General features: G+C 39.4%; 1 protein-coding gene across 9 annotated transcripts in view; it reads left to right on the forward strand.

Moving 5' to 3' along the window:
* Window positions 1-27,863, forward strand: part of DMD (dystrophin) — a 985,465-nt gene that overhangs the window by 375,609 nt on the left and 581,993 nt on the right. For all 9 annotated transcript variants that reach the window (XM_077927390.1, XM_077927397.1, XM_077927392.1 and 6 more), the window contains exons 12-19: window positions 1,090-1,240; window positions 6,402-6,521; window positions 11,558-11,659; window positions 12,076-12,183; window positions 16,696-16,875; window positions 19,692-19,867; window positions 24,797-24,920; window positions 27,269-27,356. In XM_077927390.1, the coding sequence (XP_077783516.1) occupies window positions 1,090-1,240; window positions 6,402-6,521; window positions 11,558-11,659; window positions 12,076-12,183; window positions 16,696-16,875; window positions 19,692-19,867; window positions 24,797-24,920; window positions 27,269-27,356 (1,049 nt within the window). The remainder of the gene's footprint in view (window positions 1-1,089; window positions 1,241-6,401; window positions 6,522-11,557; window positions 11,660-12,075; window positions 12,184-16,695; window positions 16,876-19,691; window positions 19,868-24,796; window positions 24,921-27,268; window positions 27,357-27,863) is intronic.

Raw genomic sequence — 27,863 nt, forward strand, 5'->3', positions numbered from 1 at the left:
AACCTTTGCTGAATGGAACATTTCATAAATAGAATAGAATTGTGGTGGAGAACCTGCAGCCCAAAGGCTGTATACAGCTCCCAGCCTAATTTCCCAGGGGTCATCGGGAATGGTAGCTTCAGCACACCCAATGACCTCTGCAAGTTTCCTTTTTGGGGGGTGGGAGGGGGATAAATATGTTGGTTACCTTTCCACACTACCTGGTCAATGTTCAGATGGCAGCAATGGCCATAATGCACATGCAGAAGAACCTTGGCCATGGAGAATTCGTACTATGTTATGCAATAAGTAAAACTTCCATTTAAATTTATTGAGGGGAAGTATTTATATATATTTGCAGATTTATAAACCTATTCACAGCCAAAAGCTATCAGAGCAGTGTAGAATAAGATAAAATTGAGCCTTTGCACCCTGAATGCTTCTCAGGTATTTTCATTTTTTCCTTGTTAGAGTTTAAATCATTGAGATTTACAATTTTGGAGTTTAATACATGTTTTACATTTTCAATATTATGTATTTTATATTGCTGCAAGCCACTTTGAAAACAAATGGTGAAATGCTGGATATAATAAATGAATAAAGAAATGTAAATGTGTTAAAATACAAAAGAAAGCAGTTTCTTAGCAGTTTCTTATAAATGACTAAGGCCCAGGGGCCAGATCCGGCCCAATCACCTTCTAAATCCAGCCCATGGACAGTTGAGGAATCAGTGTGTTTTAACATGAGTAGAATGTGCCCTTTTATTTAAAATGCATCTCTGGGTTATTTGTGGGGGCATAGGAATCCGTTCATTTTTTCTTCTTCAAAATATAGTCCATCCCCCCACAAGGTCCGAGGGACAGTGGACCGGCCCCCTGCTGAAAAAGTTTGCTGACCCCTGGACTATAGCATGGAAGCAACCACACCCTGTTCCTTTATTTGTGAACTCCTCATCAAAAGTTTATTTTTAAAAAAAAGTTTATTGGTATGACTAACATGAGGCTATGGTAAACAATTAATTGTGGCCTATAGTAAACAATGGACAGGTGTATCATATGTTACATCTGCTTGACTTTAACTCGCTGTGCTTTTAAAAACATATTTTCCCAGTTTGCACCGCATTCTGATGGATTTACAAAATCAGCAGCTAAGCCAACTCTCTGAATGGTTAGCTAAAACAGAAGAAAGAACAAAAAGGATAGAGTCAGAGCCCTTGGGACCTGATTTGGAGGACTTAAAGCGGCAGGTAGAAGAGCATAAGGTAAGCAAAGTCAACAAATTTCTTGAGTCCATTTGTTTCTAGTGGATATGTAAATTAAATATATATATATTTGAGAAAATGCCAACATAGTATTCTTGGGAAATTGAAACATTTAATAAAAGCAAATCTAGATCGAAACTGAACAAAACCTTCAGAACATGACACAGAAATTCTGGATTTTCTATTAATAAGTCCAGGATTCTCATCATTTTCTTCTTTCTTTCACACAGCCATTATTCACAGAATAAAAAGTGGGCTGGGGTGCTAAGGGAAAAGGGAATTTCAATATACTATTTACTGGAAAACACAATAATAACATTTCAGATTTTATTATTCCCCTGGTTTCTTTTGCTATCTTGTGCTTTCCTTCTAGAGTCCTCCAGTTGCAAATCGACACTATTAGTTATTATAATTGGGATTTCTAATCTCATTAGCAGTGCTGGGACTCTGAGCATGCAGCCCCCGAGCACTGTAAAGTATTCTAACTGAGTGCCTGCCTTTGTATTGGAAAAGATGTGGAATGTTTTTGAAAAATGAATTTAATTATAAAAACAACAAGCTAGCACATAGTGAACAAAAGACTTTAGTACAACTGTCTTTTTTGTTGTTAGCTTCTGCTATACATAAAGAATGCCAGCCTAAGCCTATATCCAGTTTGAGTGAATGGGTTTACTTTGGTTGACAACTTGATTCCTCCTATAAATAAAATACATAAACCATTATAAATGAATGCAACTTTTCATGACTAATTAAAATAGAATGACAATTAATATACTATTATTATTCATAAATAGGCTGGGTAGTGTTTGACTGAACATCACACTCACTATAGCAGTACATAAAAATTAGTTTCCCCACATACATATACCTATTTATTGCTGTACATATTGATCTTAGCAAAGCAATCTGAAAGGGTCATAACATTTTATGCACATTTAAGTTCCAGGTGTGCCATACAGATCACAGTGATACCCTTGCTCTGTTCTTCCACTGGCTGGATTCAGTAGTTCTCCAAGGCAGGGGCAAAGAAACATTTTGGTTTCATGAACCAGATCCTCCTCCTCCTCCTCCTCCTCCTCCTCCTCCCCCTCCCCCTCCTCCTCCTCCTCTTCTTCTTCTTCTTCTTCTTCTTCTTCTTCTTCTTCTTCTTCTTCTTCTTCACCTCCTCCCCTTTCTCATTTCACTGTAAGGTCACAGCACTGGTTAAAGTAATTAAAACACAAACAGTTTAAAACTACTTACAACCACAGAAATAAGGTAATTCCTATACATCTCATGTGTCAAAAAGCTAGGGTAAAGAAGCACATGTTTAGCTTTTGCCAAAAATTATATAATGAAGATGACAGACACAAATTTTACCTGAATGATACAGCAAGGTTTCTCCTGTGCATCTAACCTATTCTGCATCCATACGTTCCAATATCAGAGTGGAAATGCCATTCACTTATAGCTGTTGAGACAGGGTACTAGCTCGATGGGAAGAGTTTGGATTCCTGGATTAGTGGATCCATGGTGTTTTTGTAGGTAGAGAGGTCAGCAACAATGTCTGCTTCTCTTTAGGTCTGTTATCTAATACCATCACCATAATTATTTTCCTTCACTTCTCTCTGATGTGTTTTGTAACCTTTTATTTCCTTCCCGAAAAGGATGATTAATTCTTTTGTCCTTGAAGGTAAATGCTGCATTAATGGTTACTTTTTTGTCTGCATTATTTGCCTCATCTGTCAAATTTAACACTTGGCTCAGCTCCTAATGTTTCATTTTCTTTTTCTTAACCCAGATAGGGGAAACAGACCTTAAAATAGTGATCATTCACTTAAATAAACTAGAATCAATCAGATGGTTCACTCTTAAGGCCAGGGCTTCTACATTAATCTTAACATTCTTCTAGTACAGAAGGAAGCATCTTCTGGAGCCTATGAGCTGACCAGAATGTCTAGTTATCTAAAAAGTACATTGTGGAAGATAAAGAGATCAATGAGACTTCCAAAATCCCTTTGACCTTCTATATGAGTAGTTCCCCTCCTGTAACTATATTTGAGTTCTTGTCAGAAGGTGGTAGTCTTGGCTTGCCCTCAAAGGCATGTCCTCTGAAGTAAAAGGTAAAGGGACCCCTGACCATTAGGTCCAGTCGTGGCCGACTCTGGGGTTGCGACTCTCATCTCGCTTTATTGGCCAAGGGTACAGCTTCCAGGTCATGTGGCCAGCATGACTAAGCCGCTTCTGGCGAACGAGAGCAGCGCACGGAAATGCCGTTTACCTTCCTGCTGGAGCAGTACCTATTTATCTACTTGCACTTTGACGTGCTTTCGAACTGCTAGGTTGGCAGGAGCAGGGACCGAGCAACGAGAGCTCACACTGTCGCTGGGATTCAAACTGCTGACCTCCTGATTGGCAAGTCCTGGGCTCTGTGGTTTAACTCACAGCGCCACCCGCGTCCCTAAGTCCTCTGGAGTACTGGTACCTAAATCTTAAATTTTCCAACCAACAATGATGTTTCTCCCACTAGGTTGGGATGCAAATAAAGTTACCAAATGCATAACAAAAGGGATTGCTTTGAATGCTATCCCTAGTAGAAGGTGTGCCACTTAACATTAGCAGTAAGTACCACTGACATTATGGCAGACAATTAAAACGCCATTGACATGGAAACATTGTATTCACTCTGACCAAGCGCTGTTAACCTCAGTGTGTTTTCCTTAACTGTCCAATAGAGAGCTAAGGTACATTATGCACCAAGTTCTTCCCCTTTATAGCATAGTTAATCTACATTTATAGTGCAAAGATGAACTCAAGAGATGAACTTTCATTCATGGACAGTAGCATAATTGGTGAGGGTTGAGCACTATTTCTATTCCCTTCTTCTCAAGTCCCCTGCTCAAACAGAAAAATAGCCCTTGCTGTGAGGCAGGCAGCTGTGATTGGAGGCACTTCCAGGCCCCATCTAAGCATCTTTCCTCACCAGGGACTGGAAGAATTGCTACCAGTCCCAGCATCCATGGCAGAAAATAAATGTTCCATGAGGTGAAGAGTAGAATATAGAAATACTAATTCAAATTAATAAACTGTAAACTCTACCTCCAAGTCTTAACTTTTGGTGTTTATGTGAAAATTTGCAGCAGGTTGAAACGTGAGTCAGCTAGAAGCTGTTGATTTTCAAACTCAGTCTGATTAACATATTAAACATGTAAACAAATCAATTTTGGTTCAGGGCTTATGATTACAGGATACTGAATTGTGTGATCTGTATATATGTTATTGCAAACCAGCTTAAGTGTCACAAGATTAAGTTATTCTTTCTTTCTGGTGAAGGATGGTGACACTGCCATTATTTCCTTGGCATAAGTCATTTCTTAGACAGTATCAAATATGGTACATGATATTACAAAACAATATATGTTGACAGTGTTCTCTTGAATACATCAAGCTACCATAATCTTGCATCCCATCCAACATACTGGTTTCCTCTGTATATGCTGAATTTTGCAAGAATAAATTCTGTTGTAAATTCCACTCTCCTCTCCCAGCAGGAGCGCTGATGGAGATTGGACAAAAATAGAGTTTGGAAAGTTACCTTAGAGCAGTCTCGCTTTTTCTTATATCCTTTGGATTCTTTTGTTGCATTTCACAATTTAATTTTTAATTTGTTGTGAAAAACCATTCTATCCCCTAGAGAGAAAGTGAAGAGCTACTGTAGGAAAGAGACCAATTTTCTTGGTTCTGGTACACTTTATTATTTAATTATGCATTTATTTACCATTTGGGGGCTGTGATTCTTTGATTTAAAGCCCAGATTAAAGAAATGAGATTAATTATAATACCTAAAGCACTGATTATATTCCCTTTCCCCAAAGCCTTCAAAAACCTGTGATAGGTCCCAGGACTTTTAGGTTGATTCACACCGTGCCCCCCTGCCTGCAATTGGATAAAAGAGCTGAGCAATGGTTAGGCAAACTTCTCCATCTCAGCTGATGAAAAGCACCAAAGGAAGCGCCTCAGAAGTCAATACAGTATAACCATTTAATACCAGACTCATGAGTGCTAATAAAAAGCATTCCCACCAGAGAAAGAATAAAGTCCACACACTCTGTTTAAGGGAAACATTATTATTGCCCTCTGAAACAGGCAGCTAAAACATCTTTATAGCCATACCACATGGATATATATTCACTAAGCACTACGGTAATTGTAATGTTTGTAGTATAATGTTGTGCGTGTTTACTCAAAGGTGTCAGGGACTGGCAGGACACAGATGAGTGTGCGCCTCTAGAGGGAAGTGGGGCTGGAGAGGGGGGTCAGTGAATTGTGGAGAACTGTACTAGGTAGGAAGCAAGAAGCAGGGGCAGCTTCAGAGCTGGGAGGTGGACCACAGGATCAGTCAGAAGAAGAGGAGGAAGAGGCAGGTCATTGCAAGTGTAGGGCTGGGTGCGTCCCCACCCACTCCTGTACCACTGTCCCCAGAACCAGGAGGGGATTGAAGAGGGATGAGCAGAGGAAGCTTTCCACATAGGTATTGTCTCTGGCTACATGCATGCAGCCCATTGAGGGAAGGTACCTAAACTTGTGGAAGGGGACTTGTCTCCTGTTGCTGCAACTGCTCCATAGAGCGCAGACCTGGGAATGGCTGCTTAGATGCTGGACTGGTGTGTGTGGGTATTCCGAGCCATAGAAGTGACTGTAAGTGCCAGCTTTGACAATAAAGAGTTAACTATCTGGCATGTGCATTCCTTTGGCTGGGGAGTGCCCTTGACAAAAAGATGGGTCCTATTGAGCTAATTGGGGCTTACTCCCTGGTAAGTGTGTAAAGGATTGCAATTATACTGCCTAGGGAAAATATTTAGGATTGCATATCTTGAAGGTTTGTGAAAAGGAGGAAGATATTGGGCGATACCCAACATTTCTGGAGCTTTCCGGTCTCCTCCCCTATGCAGTCTCCCTCCCCGCATGCTCAAAATCAGAGGAAACCCTCTGGAAAAGATGCGGGGGCAAGAGGAAATAGAATGCTATGTCACTGTAAAGGCATAATTTTCTGCTAGTTCTGTTCACAATATTGTCGTCGTCGTCCCCCCACCCCCCACTTCTAGTCTGCTTACTTCATCAAAGTATGTAATAACACATAAGTGATTTGTGTGTGTGGTTTTCTCCTCCCTTTTTGTCTTAGGCCATTCAAGAAGCCTTGGAGCAGGAACAAGTCAAGGTTAATTCCCTCACACATATGGTTGTTGTAGTAGATGAAGCTAGTGGAGACAAAGCTACGGCTGCATTAGAACAACAACTTCAGGTAATTATTAAAGTGGTATGTTTGTGACAAATAGCATCACACATTCTACAGGAAACAGTTCTGTTGTGATAAGAACTTGTCATAAATTAAAGGAATGAATTGTTACCGTTTTTTCTTACATCATGAACTTGAGTGTATATAAAAAATTTCATCTTTTGAAGTGTATATAGCATGTTGACTGAGTAACTATTACTTTCCTTTCCCATCTATGCCTTGGACATATTGGAGACATTTCTCTCTGTATGACAGCCTGAAGGGTGAAGTGCTAATATAAGAAGGAGGAATTGATCACACTAGAAATGCTAATGTTCCAGGAAGAACTCTTAACCCAGTAAAGAGTCTTGGACACACTCATCCCCTCCCTCACACACAGGGTGAAAGTATCAAGCGGTTCATGCCACCTTATTTGAACACATTATACTCCTGGATATCCAGTTTCTTCCTGAGAATAATGCAGGGCTTGCAGTGGCGGTTCACGTGTTTGGCCATCTGTTTGGGTCCACACATCAGACCCATCACCACTGGAGTCCCTAAAACCACTAGTTTTGCCACTAGTGATTACTGAGTCTGTCACTGATGCATTTATGGCAGGGAGGAGGGACTAGTGAAGAAAAGCAGCAGAAGCCCCTGGCATCGTTCCAGCTTCTTGCTGGTCCAGCAGAATTTTAGAAAGTCTATTCACTGTTTCATCCACCAACATTCTGACATCCTCATCTCCACCACTGCTTCAACCCACCTCCCACTCAGCATCAGGTTCATCCTGCTGTTTGTTCTTGCTCCTCCACAGTGCTCAGGCAATGCAGCCACCCTTTTCCAATAGGCAGTGCTGAGGTGGACCTTGTGATCCCACAAAGGGGTCAAAAATACCTGGATTTGTCATTGAAAGAATTGGGAAGGGGGAGGCTTTATTGGATGGCCAGATACCTTTTGCATGTGTTTTAAAATAATTCTCATTGTTCATTGGCTTAATTCCTCCGTGTGGTGAAGGGAGAGGTGTGCACCCAACACTCATACTCGGTTTTCCTTAAAGGAATTCGTGAACGGGCTCTTAACTACAGTTGTGTGGCTAGGCATTGCAAGTAACCACAGGGAAATTACCCAGAGGTTTGGAATCTTCTGCCATTTGTATGTGAATGATACAAGAGCAGTTGGTGGGACAGCATTGCTTCCCAGTGTTGAGTGTTGCTGCCGGTAACTGAAAGGAGGAGGGGCAAAGCTCAGTGTGCTGCTGACTGGGGACCAGGAAAGCTAGAGGACTGTATCATCTTTCCTGTCCAATAGCATCACCTCTTTCTGAGGTGCGTTTTGTGTGAATCTGAGTATTGGCACCCACCTTTGAAATACGTGATGAAATACGCTGAAAGAACAACCTTTCGGGGGGGTGTTGTTTTTTTGGCTATATTAAAACATTTTTGCCAGGCCTTTGGCTTGATTTCTGAATATTGTCTGGCTTTAGCTTACTTTAGTTTTTAGTCTTGTTTTGAAGATTGCTTTCACAGTTCGTTATTGACTGTTGTGCTATTTTTTTTACATTAAAAACAAATCACACCAATAAATAAATAAATGTATGGCTAAAACTGTAGTGTAGTTTCAGGACCAGGGAGGTGAGTATAAATACCTTTGCTAGTGAGTAAATATTTTTCCTGCATGTGTGTGTTTGTGGCATAAATTTCCCTCCAAAATATTACCTGTGCAAGTATTAACTTTTCTTTATTCGCTAGCTTCATTTCTCCTATCTATTGATGCTCCTCCACCATTGTGGTTGTCTTTTTCTTATGTTATTACTGGGTTGTCTTCTTTGTGAGACAGTCATATGGGTAATGCCTGTAGAGTAGGAATCAATGAATAGAATGATGCATTCAGCTAGATTTTACAACATGACAGCATCACTAATGACCAATGAAACCAAGTCAGTTTTGGAGCAGTGTTTCTTGGATCAGTCAAATAATGATCTCAATGACTTTGGAACTCTGGTGACCACAATTATTGGTTATGACGTGCCATGATGTCAGATTTGGCTATGTGCTGAGATCACTGAAGGCAAATGAGGCCAGTTTAGGAAGAAATGCTCTCATCCTAAAGAGACATTTTCCACTGCTTTTGAAGAAATACTATTTAACAAAATTTATATACTGCTTGATTATAATAAAACCTCTTTGAAATTTACAAGAAATATTATAATAAAAAGTGAAAAGCAAGCAATTTATAACATTTAAAGCATAATTAGAATTAACAGTAAACTAAAAAGTGCTAAAAACACACCAACATATATGTGCCTGAATAGGCTTACCTAAACAAAAATGTTTGAAGCAGGCTCTTAGAAAGAGTACATCGAAGGCACCTGCTTCATGTCAAAATTACTTAAGGGGAGATTTCATTATTATTTGATGTTGCCAAATATTACTTCAAAAGCCCCTAATATTTAATTGTTCTGCTACTCAGTTGTAATTCTTACCAATGTTGTTATTCGATCAGTCTGATTGTTTCAATACTTTGCATCTTGTCAAACAGTTGATATGTGATTCTCGGAGCAGTGTAATTCTTGCTTCTCTTTGAAGTCATGCTAATTTTCAAGTAGACTTTGTCATCTTGTTTTGATTTGGTGTAGCATGTGAAGCTTCTTCCAGCATGCAAATTGGGCAGTATTGTATCAAAGGAAGTGCCAAGTCTGAGTGTCCTTTAATCGTTTTGCTTGGTGCTGGCTTCTAGTTTAAAGGAACACAGTTCTAAAGAGAGATCACAGACCTTGTGTGGAGCTCTTACTGCAAGTGCTAACAAATAATACTTTTTTTTAATATATTAAGTGAAGTTGACTCAAGTATATATATGTGGGTGTGGGTGGGTATATGCACTCTCATGCACACACCTTTTTCAGAGGAGTGTGCAATATATAGACATAAATTGTCATACTATTAAAATAAGGGCAAATAAATGAATTCCAATGGACAGTAGTAAGGAAACATGAAGCATAGCATGCCACTGTAGTATATCAGGGAAGCATGCAAAGCAGGTATATCACTAGATTTTTTTTAAAACTCGATGTAGAGTCAAGGGATTCCACACCTCCTCCTCCTCCTGCCCTCACCTCTGCTGCTTCACTGTCTCCCAGGACCAGAAGCGGATTGAAGTGGGAGGAGCAGAAGGTTACACTAAGGCGGAGTCTTCGCCTGCTTGTGTGCAGCTCGGATAGAGGAGATACATAAGCTGAGGTTGGGGGTGTGCCTCTCTGCTGCGGCAACTGCCTCATCGGGTGCAAACCTAGGATTAGCTGAGAGGCGCAGGACTAATGGGCATACCTTTTCATGACTTGTTACTGTACTTTTGACAATAAAGAATTAATGCCTCACTTTGCGCATTCTTGTCTGACAGCATTATGACAGTATACTTTATAACTGGTAGTTGAATACAGTGGTACCTTGGGTTACAAATGCTTTGGGTTACAAACACTTTGGGTTACAAACGCTGCTAACCCGGAAGTAGTACCTCGGGTTAAGAACTTTGCCCCAGGATGAGAACGGAAATCGTGCGCTGGCGGCGCAGCGGCAATGGGAGGCCCCATTAGCGAAAGCGCGCCTCAGGTTAAGAACAGTTTCGAGTTAAGAACGGACCTCCAGAACGAAATAAGTTTTTAACCCGAGGTACCACTGTATATGAAATTACCTGTTCCAAAGCATTCAGTTTGGGAATTGTGTAATGTGAGATGATAGTTTGCCAGAGGTGCAAGATTTCATGGCCCAGGCAAATGTGCACGTAATTGCCTGCCATCAAAGGATGACTATGCATCTGTGGAACAACCCTTTAAACTAGGGGAAAAGCTTCCAAGTGGTCAGAAGGGTGAAGCTAAAGGCTTCCGACAACTGCTGTCTGGTGGAAAGCCACATTCCATTCCTTTCAATAAATCACTGTCCTTGTTCCAGGAATACTGGGATTCTTGTTCAGCTGCAGAGAATAGGAAAGCAGTCATAGCAGTGCCCTTGTTCTTATCTGGTGCTGCCATGCATTGCCAGAGTGGGCAGGCTGGCAGCCATATCATGTGGCTGTGTAGCCTTATCCTGGCCATAGCATATTTTAGAATCAACAGCTGCTACAAGTAATTACAATGTCATAGACTGATTGGATGTAGACAAATGGTGGGCAGTACCAGCTGGAGAACCCCCAAGGGAAGAAGACTCGGAGTTCCAAGATTGGTGGTAGGGTGATGAATGGTCAGAGGGAGAAGACTGAGGAGGAGGAGGTTTTGAAGCTGAAGAGGTAACAGGGTGTGGCAGAGGAAAATTCAGAATCGGAGGGAGGCCAAGAGGCAGAGAGGAGACTTAGGCAGCTGCAGGAAGGCAGGGACCTTTAAACTCTGCAACTGCCTCATGGGGCAAGACTTGCTGAAGAAAAATTGCTGGCACTCCTGAGCAGATCATGTTTCTTCCAATAAACAGTTCACTTACCCAGTATGATTTATTGCTGGCTTTTGACATACAAGCTTCTGCCCACATGTTTAGGCTCCCTGTGTAATCCAAAACATGAACGTCTTCATAATAGTCTATCTAATTATAAATGCCTCTGCTATAAGAAATACAAACTCTGTTGTACACTTCTTAATTTGAAGGTCTCAGTGGGTTATTTCATATTTTGAAATTTGCTAAGATTAGAAAAAAGAGAATGAACTAATATAGATGCAATTAGCTGGTAAGCAGTTACTAGTTATATTTTTACATGTGTTTTTCAACATTACAGTGTTTAGAAGCATTGTACGCTTATGCACAATGTTTAATATACTTCATAGAGTACTAGCCATACTTTTAATATTAACATGGCTGATCTTTTTAATTTTATAGTTTTATTATTGCAATTCAGTAATGTGCTTCATCAAACAAGAATGGTAATGACTTCAAGGCCGTATATTTTATGGACTTATAGGGACCCTTAGAATGTTACTGAAAAAGTTACAGCTTATTTTCTCAAATGTATTCAGCGCCAGGTGAAATGGTTGAGCTTAAAGCAATACTATAGCATATTTACAATGTTCTACCTTTTCTTTTTAGCATTTAGGAGACCGCTGGGCCACAATTTGCAGATGGACAGAGGATCGCTGGTTTCTACTCCAAGATGTCCTTCGAAAATGGCTGCAATTTACTGAAGAACAGGTGAGCAATGTTACCAGTACCAATTTGTTCATAGCCAACCCATCCATGAGGCAAGGTGAAGCCTCCAAGGAATGCTTTGCCTGTTGTTGCTGCTGCTGCCACAGTGGCAGTGGCAGCTGTGGTGCATTCCTTGGAGGCTGGATCTGCTGGCTGCCTCCTGGCATCCCCAGCAATGCCATCTCTACAGTAGCCTCTTGGCGAATAGGAGGAACTGTTGGTCTCTTCCCACCCTTGTTCCAGAGGCAGGCCTTCACTCACTCCTTCCCTGGCAGGGAGGACACCATTTTGTGGCTTGTCTTAGGTGCCAAAATGTATTGGGCTGGCCCTGCATTTGTTGCTTTCTTAATAATAACAATACTTTGCTTAACAATACTTTGTGTATGGTCTTACTAAAGGATTTTCTTTTTCTTCTTAAGGGTCTTTTCGATGCATGGCTTTCTGAGAAGGAAGATGCTCTCAACAATATCCATACCACTGATTTCAAAGATCAGAAAGAAATGTTGGAAAATCTACAAAAGTTGGCTGTAGGGTTTTTACATTGTTTTATCTCTCTGTGTTTGTTTATGTGTTTCAAATGTTTATATTCCATCTTTCAGAATAGTCTTGAAGGCATCTCACAACTTACTTCATTCATATATATATATATATATATATATATATATATATATATATATAACATTAGATAACTGCTTTATATAACAATATATATATATATATTGTTTTACTATGGCATATATATATATATATATATGCCATAGTAAAACAATAAAGTATTTTGAAAAGAATATAGGAAAAATAATTTCTAGGAAACAGGTTTTTATCTGTTGCCTAATAACCATCAAGGTAGGTGCCAGTCAAATATGTAACCAAAGGAGTCCCACAAATGAGGACCCATAACTGAGAAAGCCCTATTCCTGATGGCTGTCCACCACTAGGGATGTCAGAGTATTCTGACAAAAACAGAAAAGAAAAAAGGAAATGGCCATAGTTCACATGTTCATCTGTGGTCAGGAACAAACATCAGTCAAGTGACTATGACTGGATTTTGTTTACATCATTAAGTTTTTTAATAGCTGCAAAAACAACGTATTTAACTTTTTCACATTGTTTTGATGTTTCCTTTAACACTGAAATGATCCTAATTTATGTAAATAGTTACATTATTTATATAACTTGATAGACCTGCCAGTGACTTTTACAGATTAGTATATATTCCTAGCCAAACAATTCTGCCCTTGCTACTGTAGGATCAATATAAAAGGAGTGCTATACAGTATTAGCCAGAAATGAAAAACCAATTCAAACCTGGAAAGCCCAACATTCAGCAAATGTTGGTAAATGGCCAAGAACATGTCAGGAGGTACAATTTGCTGCCTTTAAAAAGACAGCTTGAATCTCACACCCAGCTCTCTGTTTTCCTATTGATGCCAAAATAACTGCTGAGGTTCATGCCACACAGACACATTGAGGGGTGGCAGTAGGACGCCTCTTTTGGTTACATAACAGTGTTACAGTTATTGTAGCCTTGCCTCATGTTGTGGATATACGAAAGAAAAAAGTCACTGTGGCCTTCAATATATTAAAAATAAATTAGAAATTATTACAGTAAGTTTGGTCCCATAATCAGACCTTAAAATGTCAGTTTTGTTGTGAAAAAGCGGAAAGGTTATATATTTTAAAGATCTTGCCATTTGATTGTTCAAACTAATTAACAGGTACCTGACAGCTGGTTTAAAATTGCTGCTAAACGTCCCTGCTGACTCACACGGTGACTACAAATTTAATGTTCATTAAAATATGTCACAATTGGAGATCAAAAATTGTGACCATCTGTCAGCATAACCTTAAGCATACGTTGTTCTTGATAAACTGTGCCTAACCCTATGACCTGAGTAAATTTCCATAGGCTAAAATATAACACATATCTATATCAATCCTCAACACAAGCCCCATAATATTGAAAAGGGCAAATACTGGCAGAACAATTTGAAAAAGCAAATCCCTGTTTTTGCTAAAGGGAGTCTTAGAGACAGACAGAGAGAGAGAGAGAGATACCAGATGGCGTTCTTTGTATTTATTAATCTTTTACTTTGACTAAAGTTTAGATTTTTAGATTTTACTCAGTACCAGAAATATTAGGGAACGAAAATGAAATTAATTGGAGTTAAAATTATAGCAAGTTTTGTAGTTTAACTACCCTCTGCAAATTATAGTTACCAGGATTCTTGCGGGGAAGCCATTACTTTAATTATATGGTGTGGATGTGACCCCAATCAAATGACAATCATTCAATTAGCGTTTGAAAAACTCACCCCTTTTCTTATTTGTTTCCTCTTAATTGAAAAACCTAAGGAATATTGGTACAGCCTTTTGATCAACCAATGTAAGCACCAGAACTAGGGGTAAGAGGGAGACAAACCACTATTGAGGCATAGCTCATTGAGGCAAGACTATTCTACGATGTGTTTGAAAAGTACCAACAGCAAGACAGTCTATTTTATTTAGATTCCTTATTTTGAATTTATATACCTTATTCTCTAACATCAGAATGATATCTCATGTGATCAACAACCTTGATGAAAAGAGTCACAAAAGCAAACCAATTACAACCTTCCCAAATCCGGATTAAAATAGCACAATTCATGATTAAATCCTTATCTGAGAAAAGTAGTCGGAGCAGTTTGCTAACCAAAACTAGAGAAAGGTATCCCTTCCTTGGCTGTTTCTGCCAACAGAGCACCATAGGGCCAAGGGGAATCTGTGGGAAAGATATGGGCCTTTCCCAGGATAGATGATATAAGCTTCCATCCAGTCCTGTGGTAGTTTGAAGGTTGGCTCAGATGTAATTTCTCATAACCCATTGCAGCACTCAGACATTGGTTCAAGGATCTGCACTACCCCTCATGGGTTTATCAAAGGGCTGCGTGTTGACAACACATAGGTGACCCTATGACCACTCTTGTTCAGGTCATGTGTGTATTAAAATTTTTGCCCTGCCCATTTCTCCAAGGAGCCTGAAGGCAACTAACAGTAGTCGAAATAGAACAAAACAGAAGTAATCCCTAAAGAATGCTGTCTATTTAGGTATAGGTAAAGGAACCCCTGACCATTAGGTCCAGTCGTGACTGACTCTGGGGTTGCGACGCTCATCTCCCTTTATTGGCCGAGGGAGCTGGTGTACAGCTTCCGGGTCATGTGGTCAGCATGATTAAGCTGCTTCTGGCGAACCAGAGCAGCTCACGGAAACGCCGTTTACCTTCCTGCCAGAGCGGTACCTATTTATCTACTTGCACTTTGACGTGCTTTTGAACTGCTAGGTTGGCAGGAGCAGGGACCGAGCAACGGGAGCTCACCCCATCACAGGGATTTGAACCGCCGACCTTCAGATTGGCAAGTCCTAGGCTCTGTGGTTTAACCCATAGCACCACCCACGTCCCTGCCTGTATATTTAGAAGTTAATAAATTTAACAGTATCCAACCTATTCAACAAATTATCATTATTTAGGGAAGCTTCTTAAGGTTTAATGTTTTATTATGTTTTTATATATGCTGGAAGCTGCCCAGAGTGGCTGGGGCACTTCAACTGCCTCCCTAAAATGAGATTAAAAATTGAGCATCATCCACAAGCCAATTTCAGGATTACCTTCCGCAGCACTTTCATATAGATGCTAAATGTTGATTTACTGTTGTTTTAGTGTTCATTGGTGATGATGTTTTAATGTTTACTGTGTGCTGCCTTGGGACTTACTGAAGGGCAGGTTATAGATATCTATTTTAAAAATACATAAATGAATAAAATGGCATGCTTGATTATTGTGTTCAGTGTAAAAAAGAAAAATATTGATTCAAAATCTTTTTCCAGTCAACTTCAACTGACTCATTAGGTTGAGCACCAATATGAAGTTATTGTTAATAAACAGAACCTGTTTCTCATTTCCCACTTAATTATTTTATTATAAATTCTGGGTAAGTGTAAAGATAAGTGGAAGAATACACAGGGATTTCCAAGAGTTTTCTCATTGACTTTTATTTAACACCAAGGTTATCAGTAGCATCTAGATAACCTGGACTATGTTTAAGACTGTTAGAAGCCTATAGTTTTCTTTTTAAGAAAAAAATCATCAAATGACATAAACAACATCACAGCATCTCTGTTATGAGCAAAGTAATGTTAAATCTGGAAATTATAGCAGTGTTAACTGTTTTTCTGGATAAATTATATCAGGAGAATTATATTGGTTTGTAATTCCTAGGCTGTAATATAGTAAGTTTTTATTTGCTAATTTAGTGCAGCCTACCTAGTGCCCTCAAGATGTTTTGGACTATAAATCTCATCAGCCCAAGCTGGTTTAGGCCAGAGCTTCAGATACTCTCTCCAAACAACCAGTAGTCACCTTCATAATAATAATGGGGAGGGGTTTGTATCACATACTTCATTCCATATTAACATTTAAAAGTCTGCTTCGTTTGTCATTTAAATGTCTTTTGGGACTCAATTAGTTTAAAGGTCATCTATGAAAATCTGCTTAGAATTGCTGCTTTGCATGCATATTAGTGAATATACTTATTTTAGTGAAATATTAGTGAATTAACTTATTTTTAACATTAGTGTTTATATTGTAGGCTTATTGTGGTAACAAATCATAAAATGCACTCAGTTAGTCTAGTACATTTATCCCGAAAAACACGTGTTGCTCATAATTTCTAATGGTCTCACTATAACAACATTCCTTTTTACAGTAAATCATGCTTTCATAGTCGTAGCTGCAAGAAGGACTGTGCAGTAAGCTACACTTTTTAATAAAATAATTCTTTAGGAGCACCAGAATATGACACAGAGGCATTAAGTCTAGGTGCTTGTGCAGTCCAATCTTCTCCCCCACCTGTTGCTTCCCAGATGTTTTGGAATACAGTTTATTTTCTTGCCCATTGTACACAACACATCATATTTTTACCAGTTCCTGCTCTTTTTAAGATGTACCAGTACATCAATTAATTAATAGCACATTTCCTGAATGACTTCTTCTATTTTACAGATACTGAAAGGAGAACTGGAAATCAAGAGAAAGACTATGGATAAACTCAACTCACTCAGCCAAGATCTCCTTTCAGCTGTGAAGAGTAAAGCACTATCTCAAAAGCTGGAAGGGTGGTTGGAAAATGTGGCTCAGCGTTGGGATAGTTTGGCACAGAAACTGGAGAGCAGTTCTAAGCAGGTTTGTCATCACCATTGTCTTGTCAGCTGATGACAGTTAAATCATATGCCTGTGAAGTGACTGAAGTGAAATTGGCAAAGTTTCAAATTGTTTTCATTCTGAGTTTGTTTTAGACGTGAGCTTCTTCTGAACTAGAATAGGGGTGTGTGAAACCTGTCCTTTCATTTCCACAGGGTTTTCCACTCTGCCTCACCAGGCTTTCAGATATTCACAAAAAGTTCATGAAATATTTTTGGTTCTCCAAATACCTTTTGCACAGTTAGGGGGTTCTTCATTTTTTACCTTGATAAAAGCTGTTGTGTGAACTAATGTGTATCATAAGGGTAGACTGGCACATGCACATTTATATTTTACATGTGCAAGTGCACACACAATTTTCTGGTTCCATCTTTTAAGGATTTTGTTGGATTCAGGCTTTGTTGTAGTATAAGAAATGATGCCTCTGCCATAAAAACCAAATGTGTTAGGCACACCCAGATGCTTGTTCAAGGTTAACAGTTACTCACGTGTAAGGAGAAGAAAATAGGATGGCTACTACTACCATTGCTGATAAATTGTTACTATAGAAATGCCACAGCATGTTAGTGATAGAAAATGGAACAGAGATGTCTATAGCCAATCTAATAAATCATTAATTTGCTGGGTAGCAAATTTAAGGTTCAGCACCAGTTAAATAAAATTGTGTGCAATTTTTTATTTATGCTCCATTCCAAATATTAGTAGAGTGACTTTAACGTTTGTTAATTTAAATAGGAGTACAAAGCCACTCCCAATATTGCCAATGAAGCTGTTTGTTTCAATATTGCTTCAGATGAAATTTGGTGCCAGCATATGGATGCTCAGAACTGCATTCATGATTTTTGTTAAACGTATCAAAACTTGATGGTCTTCTTCAAAACTCCTCAGCTGTTTGGCTGAGAAAAAACTCCCAAATGTTCTTTGAACATTGCTATAAATTTCGCAATGCTGTGTTTTGCATTGGTTTGGGCTATGGAGTAGGTCTCATCATTTTACTATACATACTGCAACATAAAGGTAACATCTGAAGGCAGAATCTGATAAATCTGCTGTTTCTTACCTCTTGGCATTAATTTATTGATCTAATAAATTGATATTTGGCCTGTCAGGGAAAACCTCACAAGCTGCACATTTAAATTATCTGAATGCAAATTGCCTCCATTTTTGGACTGGTTTACTGTTTACTACAAAGTAGAAGAATGCCAGGGATTTTATCTCCTTGTGAAATTGAGAAATAAACTTTTAGCACTCATCAATTTGCATGAAGCATTAGCGAAGGCATGTTTTTAATAGTAAGGGATGCCACTTGAATATGTTTTGGGACAGCTAGCAAGGCAGGCTTTTCAAGCCACTGAATTATTTTCCAGCCCATTAATCCAAGCCACAGAAAACCAGTTTCGCCCTTCCTTCCCTTTTTTAAAAAAACCTTCAAAAATCAAGCTGTCAAACTCAAGTAGGCACCTATCCCGGCCTGCCTTTGATAGCTGCATCTGCAAAAATTGCGAGAGGTAATCCAGTCTGTAAAAAATTTGTAGAACAACAGGTTCTTTTGCAGTTGGTGACCTATTCTCACAATAATTTTCTTGCTATCATAGTTTTGTTATAGATTATCTCCCTATGCAATTTAGTGGAACTACTTCACTGATCACTGCAGGTAATAGCCTGGGCTGACTGTTCCTCTGACAGTGCCAAGCACTGCAAACTCAAGTTACAAGCAGGCTAGTAGTTGCCTTTTATAACTTAGGCTATGTACACATTAGCAGTCTGCAACACAACAGGGTTGTTCCCCCCAGCTGCCATTCAAGTCGCTTTATTACATTGCTGTGCACACTAGAGACAGGGTAGGGTTTTCTTCACCCAGCATGTATTACTTGATTCGTTTCCACATACTGAACTCCAATTCACTTAAGCTTTTTATGGTACTAAGACCAAGAGAGGATCCACACCATCCATTTAAAGCACATTCAATGCTCATTTAAAGCACATGGCTTCCCACAAAGGATCCTTTGAACTGTACTTCGTTAAGGGTTCTGGGAACTGTAGTTCTTTGAGGGCAAAACTACAGTTCACAGGATACATCCAGGAAGCCATGTGCTTTATATGTACATCAAATGTGCTTTAAATGGATGGTGTAGATTTACCAAAGGGGAACTTTGACTAGCATGAGGTCTGTAGAAAGAACCGTCGTGTGTTCTACCACAGTAACATCTGGTATGCTTTGTTCTTATGTGTCAGGAAAATGTTGCCCAGGAGGGCAAGAAAAAGAGTCATTAATGCCATCAAGAATGCTTCTTCTTGTCTAAAAAACTGTTCCATTAGCAAAAATGAGCACAGGTCATTTAAGAAACACACACAAAATAAATTGAGTGGTTGTGAATATGTAATAGGTTCTCCTTTACTTCAGTTAGTTTTCTAAGCTATATGCCTTTTGTCTGCTGAAGTAGCCAGCTGTTGAAGCAAAGAATATGAATGAACACATACATATTCTCTAATTTGTTTCACAAAATCCAACTTCTCATTTTCACCTTTGTTTGCTTGACTTGGTATAAATGGCATCATAAATACATTCTATTTAAGTTTCCTCCTGATTTTTATATTGACTTTTTCATATGTCTTATTCACCTAGCATGAGTCAGATAAAACAATTTGGCTTGAGTTCAATACAGTGTTGTTTTGTTCTGAAGGTCAACCCATGAACAAGGAAGAGCAGTTTCTCATTATTTTCTATTGCCACTCCAAACAGTCTTTATTAAAGTCTTTCAAGCAATGTGTGACCTCTGTTTCAATACTTCTCACAGATTTCACAGGCTGTTGCTACCACTCAGACATCACTAACACAGACAACAGTGATGGAAACTGTAACTATGGTGACCACCAGAGAGCAAATCCTGGTTAAGCATGCTAAAGAGGAACTCCCACCACCACCGCCCCACAAGAAGAGGCAAATAGTTGTGGATTCTGAAATTAGGAAAAGGTGAGGACTGGGGAAAGTGCTTAGATGAGGAAATATTTTTTCATCAACATTATTTTTTTTAAAAAATAGAAGTATTTATATACTGCAATATCAGGACAGGGTAAATGTTGAAGATTTAAATTAAAGTGCAAATGTTTAAATGTTTAATGTTATCTTTTAAATCAGTGGTGTATTCTTTTCTATAAAGCAGGCTTTGTTTCTAACTGGATTACCTGATAATTTTAATGTTTTATATAATCTTTCTTGTGACATAAAAATCACATCTGGAAATCTAGCAGAATGTAGCAGAAGTTCAGCACTCATTTCCATGTTAATTGCTTCCAGAAAAAAATCTGCTTGCAACCCCATTATCCTGTAAAATTGTGGGAGTGTTGTGCTATAATTTCCCTGCAGTTTTTACAGATCATGCCACCCACCCATGGTTCAAACTAGACATAAAGGTGAAAAGGCTATCATAACTACACGAAAAACAGAAGACTCTGGTCTGCATTGAGGTGGTATTCTGGCATATAGTTATTTCCTGCCATTGTCAAAGGGGAACAGAATCATGCATGTGCCTAAAGGGTGATAACATGTCTGATGACGTTCGCTGTTGTGTCCCATCATGCTCACTGATGTGGATGGAATTTAGTGTGACATGACAGTATATTGCTCAAAGAGCCACAGCTCCACAATGCAACAGGTAATCCAGTGTAAAAGGAACATTAGAAACCAGGGCAGAGGCAAGCAATACAAGCAGGAATACTAATACAATAACCCCCACGTCTGAATCAAGCAGCAGGATGACATCACAAACACATTTAGCTGTGTGATGATTCCAACAAAGGCAATAAGATTTGGCTGCCTTCGCCTTTCACATTCCTCTTATGAAGATTTGCCATGCAACCACTGGGGTTGCACCTAGTATAGTACCATTACAGGGCATTTCCACCTGGATGCCTGTGCCTTGGCTAATGCAATATTTGGTTGGAGGATCCTACAGCAGATCCTACCACCTTAATACCTGCAGCCTTCTCACCCTAGTAAGCTGTTGTACTTTCCATCCTGCTGACTGAATACTGGGAATGGGCGAAAAGTACGGTTGTGCTTACCTGAAATGTAGTTTTCCATGGTTAGCTTGACTGCATGTCCAGTTATAGTCACCCCTTAGTTACATTGTGAGGTAGGATTTTCTTCTATGCCTCCTGATTTTCTCAAGCTTGCCGAGTCTGCAAACTGCATCATGGGAGCCCCACCTCCCCAAAGGTTGCTGCCTCCCTTCCACTGAGATGTGGAGGCAACAACCTGACCTTCTGCTGGGAATGGGATACTACATTTCAGGTAAGTACAAGTGTGATTTTTCTGCCTTGAGTTCCACAATGAAAGAGCCTCTGAAACAAATGAAGATAAGAAAGACTGTATTGTGCCAGGCCCTTTGTTTTGCTTAGGAACACTGGAAGAGGATAAGAGTAGGATGGAGACAGAAACAATAGCTGTGGTTTACAATTAAGTTACTATCTTCAACCACTGGATGGACTAGGCATGTCTGAAATTCAAATTAATATGGACCATGAGAACCAACTGTAAAAAGCTAAATATGTTTTGAGCCTCTTTTACATGCAGGATGATTGCAAGTCTCCATATGTCTTTAATAACATTGCTCTTGTATTCGAACCTCCCATGAAAAGGAGAACAAAAGAGGGTGCAGCTGCAGCAGTTTTTTATTCTGGATCAACCTAGCTTCAAAGCATCAGTCATGCAGACCTAAAACTGCTTCAAAACATCTAGTGCAGACCTTAAAACTTGCCCGTCATCAATCATGGCTTTCCCAAAGTGAACTCTGGGGGGTTGCAGTTCTGAAAAGGGGACTAAGGACCGCTTGCAGATAAATCTCACAAACCTTGCCAAACATTCTCTTTTTTCTTCACAACTCTTTTACCCAGTAAAATAAATGCCAATCGAGATATAGCATGAATGCAGAGCTCAGTATGAAGTAAAATATTATGTTATTTATAGTTACTATAGTATTATTTCATTTTAATTTTTACACTGCTTTTTTAAAAAACATTTGTGTATGAGGGACGGGTGAGGATTTACATTTTTTCCTGAATGCTTCAGTGGTTCAGTATGTGAGGATTGAGGAGGAGGACTCTCCTTCTCTAGAAAGAAACTGGAAACTGCCTTCTCAGTCCTGGAGGAGATGCTTTTCCAGCCTTCCTGCAAGAAGAATAGAAAATCACTGATGAACACAACATTTTTTTTTCTTCACCTGGGGCATCGCAGAAGAATTTCCCACAGAAATTTCTGCTATTTTTTTATTCTTCCTGCTGTTGAATAAGCTAAAATACTAAATATGTTTTTTAAAATTCTACCCTCTGATACTTACAACCTCTGAAATACTTGTGAATGATACACTTTTTAGACCACAGCTAAAATTGCTCTGTACATATACTATTCCATGTCACTGTACAAAGACTGTTTGTCAGAGCGTCATTGTAGATAACTCTGGATCAGAAACGAGCTGCCAAGCCTTTTGAAAAAGGAGATGTATATTTAAAGCAGGATAGGTGCTCCATCTAGTGTCTTCTCATTTAGTGAATTTTAGATAAATATCTTGTTCTCTATACAAAATAAACAGCTGATTTAAGTACAGCCAAAATAAAATATACTTTTAAATACAGTAATCTGACTAATGCTACTGATTTAATGTGCTCTGAATTTTTGCTCTTCGGCTCCTACTGAAAATCATGCAGCAATATTTCCATGCTCCATACAGTGCCACTTTGCTCAAAACAATAAACAGTAGCTGACAGCCAGATTCCGACAATTTGAATCAGGAACAGTCTAGTAGAATATTTTAGCCATAGGCAACCGCATATGATTCATGAGCCATATGTTATTGGAAATATTCTACTGTGATCTTGCACTTTCTAGTTATGTCTCTAGATAGGCTGGATATGTGGCTCCTTGTCACACCACAGCTTCTCCCTTCAGGGTTATGTGTTTTATCATAGCTGTCGTCACTTACCTGTTTGTTTTCTGGAGGATTGTTCCTAGAAGGCCTCTGCAGAAAGAAGGGAGAGAGAATGATACAAGTAGTGAGGAACAGGGAAAAGAAGAGAGAATATGAAATTTTAAAGAGAATATGAAATTCCAGCAATAAGAAATGAACAGAAGAATTGGAACTGAAGACCTTAAGTGCTTGCTTTTTGCTGTTGACCAGATAACTCGAACTCTCTGCGTTATCTATGCAGCATGGGATTTTTATTACTTTCACCTAAAGTGGTCTCCTTTTTGGAGTGACAGACGTGTTTTTTAAAGGCCTGTTTTTTTTCTCAATACACCTTTTTTAATTGTTTTTTGTTTCCTATCTGGTCAAATTCAGATTTTTAAGAACCTCATTTTTAATTTGTATGAAATATACACCTGATTTTTTCAAGTCAAACTGCAAGCATCTCTTAATAAAGGTCTTAAGAATTAAAAAAAAAGAACCAGGAAAATGGAGCAAGAAGAGGAAGCCAATGGAAACAAAAGATGAATTGATTTCATTCAATAATTGCCTACTGTGTCCTCCTTTATTAGAGACAAAACTAGGTTATGTTGCAATTCTGGTTCGAAACGCAGCATAAGGGGTCTCTATAGTATAGTGTATTTTAAAATGGGGTTTTAGAGTTTTTATGGGTTTTTGAATGTTTTATGTAGTTTTTATGTAGTTTTATGTAGTTTTTATGTAGTTTTATGTAGTTTTTCAATTTCATTGTTCTGCATGGGACAATGACAATAAAGATATCGTATATCATATATCGTTGATCTGGCAATGCTTACATGGAAAGAGTCTCATCATACTTACCATGTAGACTGCTCTAATGACAAAGAGAAATGTCAGTCACTTCCTGGTTGTTTGAATATATCGTATTGGGCAATATAAACAAATGCAGCAAGGAACTGTGGGCAGGCCTAACCTGTACTAGCAAGCAGAAAATACTGTGCCCGCTGCTAAGTACCAGACCATCACAGAGCAAATCCCTCAACCAAACTCTTGTGAATGGAGGCAAACCCATCTTCCCATAAAGAGAAGCCATGTGTGTGTGGCCTGACAGATGCCAGTCACCTTCCCCCCGTTCATTGTTCAGATGTCACCTGCCATGCCCCATGAGCTCCACACAAAGCAGCCCCCTCCAAGCCAGTTGCCAATAGGAGATGGTTAGTCAAGTGCCCTCCACACAATGTGTTTTGGCTGTACCTAAACCTCTTACCTGCCCATACTAAGTGCCAAACAAGCCAAGCAACCAAACTTAACCCTATCCCACCATAAGCAGATCAAATTAAGACTGAAATAGCTGAAAAGAGGATCACCTCAAATTCCGGATACTCAGCACCATTTGGCAACTGGGTAAGCCCACTCTGATCAAGGGTGAGAGGGCAGGATGCTACTGCAAAGCAGAGAAGAAAGACTCAGGTGTTGAGCAAGCTGCTATATGCCAGCTCCTCCCCCTGACATTATTGGTCCATCAGGCAATGGGTGGAGGCCCCTTCCTCCACACAAGACTTCCTTACTGGACTGGAACAAACCCACTCCCAGGTGAAGGTAGGGAGTAACCTTATTACATATACTGGGGGGAGGAGGGGAACTACATTAAAATAACTTAAAATCCCACCTTAAACCCTGAAATTCAGCATTTGAAACTGGAGTTGTATCTGTACTAAAGGCAGAGCAACCTCTTAAATTAGAATGCATTTATACATTTATAAAAGGCCTGCCATATTGACAGATTGTGTGATATATTCAGGAACGCAGCCTATTTAAAGCCTTTTTGTGTGTCTGTCTGTAATTATGATAGCTCTTTTTCAGTTTTAATTCATACTTCTGGTTTAAACATCTGGTGTTAGCTTTAGTATGTCTTAGAAATATCCTGTGTGTTTTTCTTTTTCTTTTTCTCTCCCTCTTAGGTTTGATGCTGATACAACAGAGCTTCACAGCTGGATGACCCGCTCAGAAGCTGTACTCCAGAGCCCAGAGTTTGCAATATACAGAAAAGAAGGGAACCTGTCAGACCTCAGAGAAAGAGTTAATGTAGGAAAATATTCATATACTTAACAATTTATATTAGAATCACAGAAAAAGTTTGCTAGAAAACCCTGTCTCTTGAAGTACAACTTGTGTTTGACTATTTACCATCCAGTGTTAAACAGCCATGTGTTGCTCTCTATCCTGAGTTTAAGAAAGGGAAATTTTTAACTCAAAGCTTTACTGTCACCCATCATAGCTGCATTGTTTGTTTACAGGACAGGGTGAGTGCTATGAAATGTAAAACTCACTGTTTGCAGCTTTGACAAACATCCAAGGCAATGCATAAAAACGAGGAAAGTACAGGTAAATGCCATTTTTCAAAACATGAATTTTGAAAAATCGTGCCCATGAGTTGACATATCATATCCATTAATGGATATGATATGCAACTATGAGCTGATATAGTTGAATGGATGGTACATGGCTCAGGGACAGTGCACCCTCTCGGTGTCAGGTGCTGGGGGCAAGAACACAAGGCAGTCATGTCCTGTGCATATGGCCAGCCACTGTTAGAAACAGAATCTGGACTAGCAGATCCATCAAAGCAATGTTTTGGTTCCAGTCCTCCTCCTTCTTAAGGGTAGAAATGAATGTATCTGCCAGGATTTTTAATCATCAAGCACTTTTACAACTGGCTTGTAAAAACATAAACCCAAAAAGCCATGTTATGCATAATTCAGTACAGCTATGCCTTTAAATGTGGTGGATCAGTAAATATTCCTGCACATGATGTTTGAAGGAACCCGTGTGTTTACATAGACAGCTAATTTTGTAAAAATGCAGAACGAGATATTACATGCACAGCTTGGTGTTTCCTGAAAATTCTGTTTTCTATGTGGTCTACATTTTTAAAGTAGTGTTACTATTGTGCACTTTTCATTATCATGCTATCTCAGTGGTTTCCACAAACTACCTAATTGGAAACTGTGTTTTGTTTGTTTAGAAAACTATGTGCATTTGATATTTCAGTCCAGTAGGTTTGTTAGCTAGCCTGTGGGACTTGAACTACTCTTATCTAGCCTTAAAAAGGTAAAGGGAACCCTGACTATTAGGTCCAGTCGCGAACAACTCTGGGGTTTATTAGCTTAATACAGTGGTGCCCCGCAAGACGAATGCCTCGCAAGACGGAGAACCCGCTAGACGAAAGGGTTTTCCGTTTTGGAGGTGCTTCGCAAAACGAATTTCCTATGGGCTTACTTCGCAAGACGAAAATGTCTTGCGAGTTCCTGCAGGGTTCCCCCCCCCCCTTTTCCCAAGCCGCTAAGCCGCTTATCAGCTGATCCGCTAAGCCGCTTAACAGCTGATCCGCTAAGCCGCTTAACAGCTGATCGCTAAGCCGCTTATCAGCTGATCCGCTAAGCCGCTTAACAGCTGATCGCTAAGCCGCTTATCAGCTGATCCGCTAAGCCGCTTAGCAGCTGATCCGCTAAGCCGCTTATCAGCTAAGCCGCTAAGCCGCTTATCAGCTGATCCGCTAAGCCGCTAATAGCGCTAAGCCGCTAATGGGCTTGCTTCGCAAGACGAAAAAACCGCAAGACGAAGAGAATCGCGGAACGGATTCTTTTCGTCTTGCGAGGCACCACTGTAATTCAGAACCTGAGCTTTTCCTCCATGGCAGCAGAAAGAATGTATGCCTTTTTGAAAGTTTCCTTCTAGCACACCTGCTAAAGAAGCAGGAATCCTGCGCTGCCTTGTCCCGATTCTAGTAAGCAGTTCTGCAAGGTTGTGTGGAACATTGCAGAGTACCAACATTTCATCTTTTATCATCTCCTTTTATGCTTTTTAATATTCCTCTGCTATGAGAATAACATTTTATACTTATGAAAAATCAGGTGTATAAAGCAATGATCTGAATTATTCATGTTAACTTTCTATATAAAATAAATAATCTCTTGAAAATATTTAATAATATGAATTGCTGAATAACTGTAATGTACACTTTCAATATCTGAGGCTTACCTTGGCCTTGGACAGAACTGCTCACATGGGACAAGTAAGCTTTGCTTCCTGATGAGTTGCTTCCTTGCCACTATTCAGCAGGCAACCTTCCTTTAGCTCAGTCCAGAAAGGACTGAGCATATTTTGAACTGCTAGGTTGGCAGGAGCTGGGACTGAACAACGGGAGCTCGCCCCGTCGTGGGGCCTTGAACTGCCGATTGGCAAGTCCAAGTGGTGCAGTGGTTTGAACCACAGTGCCATCCGTGTCCCTTATTAGCTGTAAAAGGGACAGCTATTGTTTGTTTTAATCATAGCTATGCAACCATGAGCGCTAGGTTCTTGTTCAGCAGGTTATAACTCATTTTTAAAATGTCTTCCTTGTGAAATAGTCAACTATTGCTCTCATGTTTCAGGCCATCGAACGAGAAAAGCCTGAGAAGTACAGGAAACTCCAAGATGCAAGCAGATCAGCTGAGGCCCTGGTGGAACAGATGGTGAATGGTAATTACATGGCAGTTGATTTAGATAATCTTCTTAGGGATTTGATAAAACACACAAGTTCATATTTTTCACATGAATTATATTAGCAAAGCACTTTGTGAAGGAACAGTTAAGTAAAGTAAGTTTGTATTTTTCGTATGTTTCTTTTGAATGATATCTTTTAATTAGAAAAGGAGAAACACTTGAAATTTAGCACCATGTTCTGAGACATAGTTCAAAAAATTTTCTCCCCCCCCCCCAAAAAAAAATAGGGTCCAGGCTATTAGCAAGCTGCTCTCAATCCTCATATATTAATTCAGTTCACATTCCCATTTTTTGGTCTTACGCTTTGGAACTGAATTTGTTTATCATCTTAAAACTTGGGGAAACTAGAGATTATTTAAATTATCTGAAAAGGATTGGACCTTATTTTTAGTGTGTGTCACTTTGATCACATGGCTTTCCTCTAGTTTCTTCAACTTGTCTTCTTTACCCCTTAATAATATGCTTTTCTTCTTTCCTTTAAGT

The sequence above is a fragment of the Podarcis muralis genome, chromosome 4, assembly GCF_964188315.1.
Source record: "Podarcis muralis chromosome 4, rPodMur119.hap1.1, whole genome shotgun sequence".
Classification (NCBI taxonomy): Eukaryota; Metazoa; Chordata; class Lepidosauria; order Squamata; family Lacertidae; genus Podarcis; species Podarcis muralis.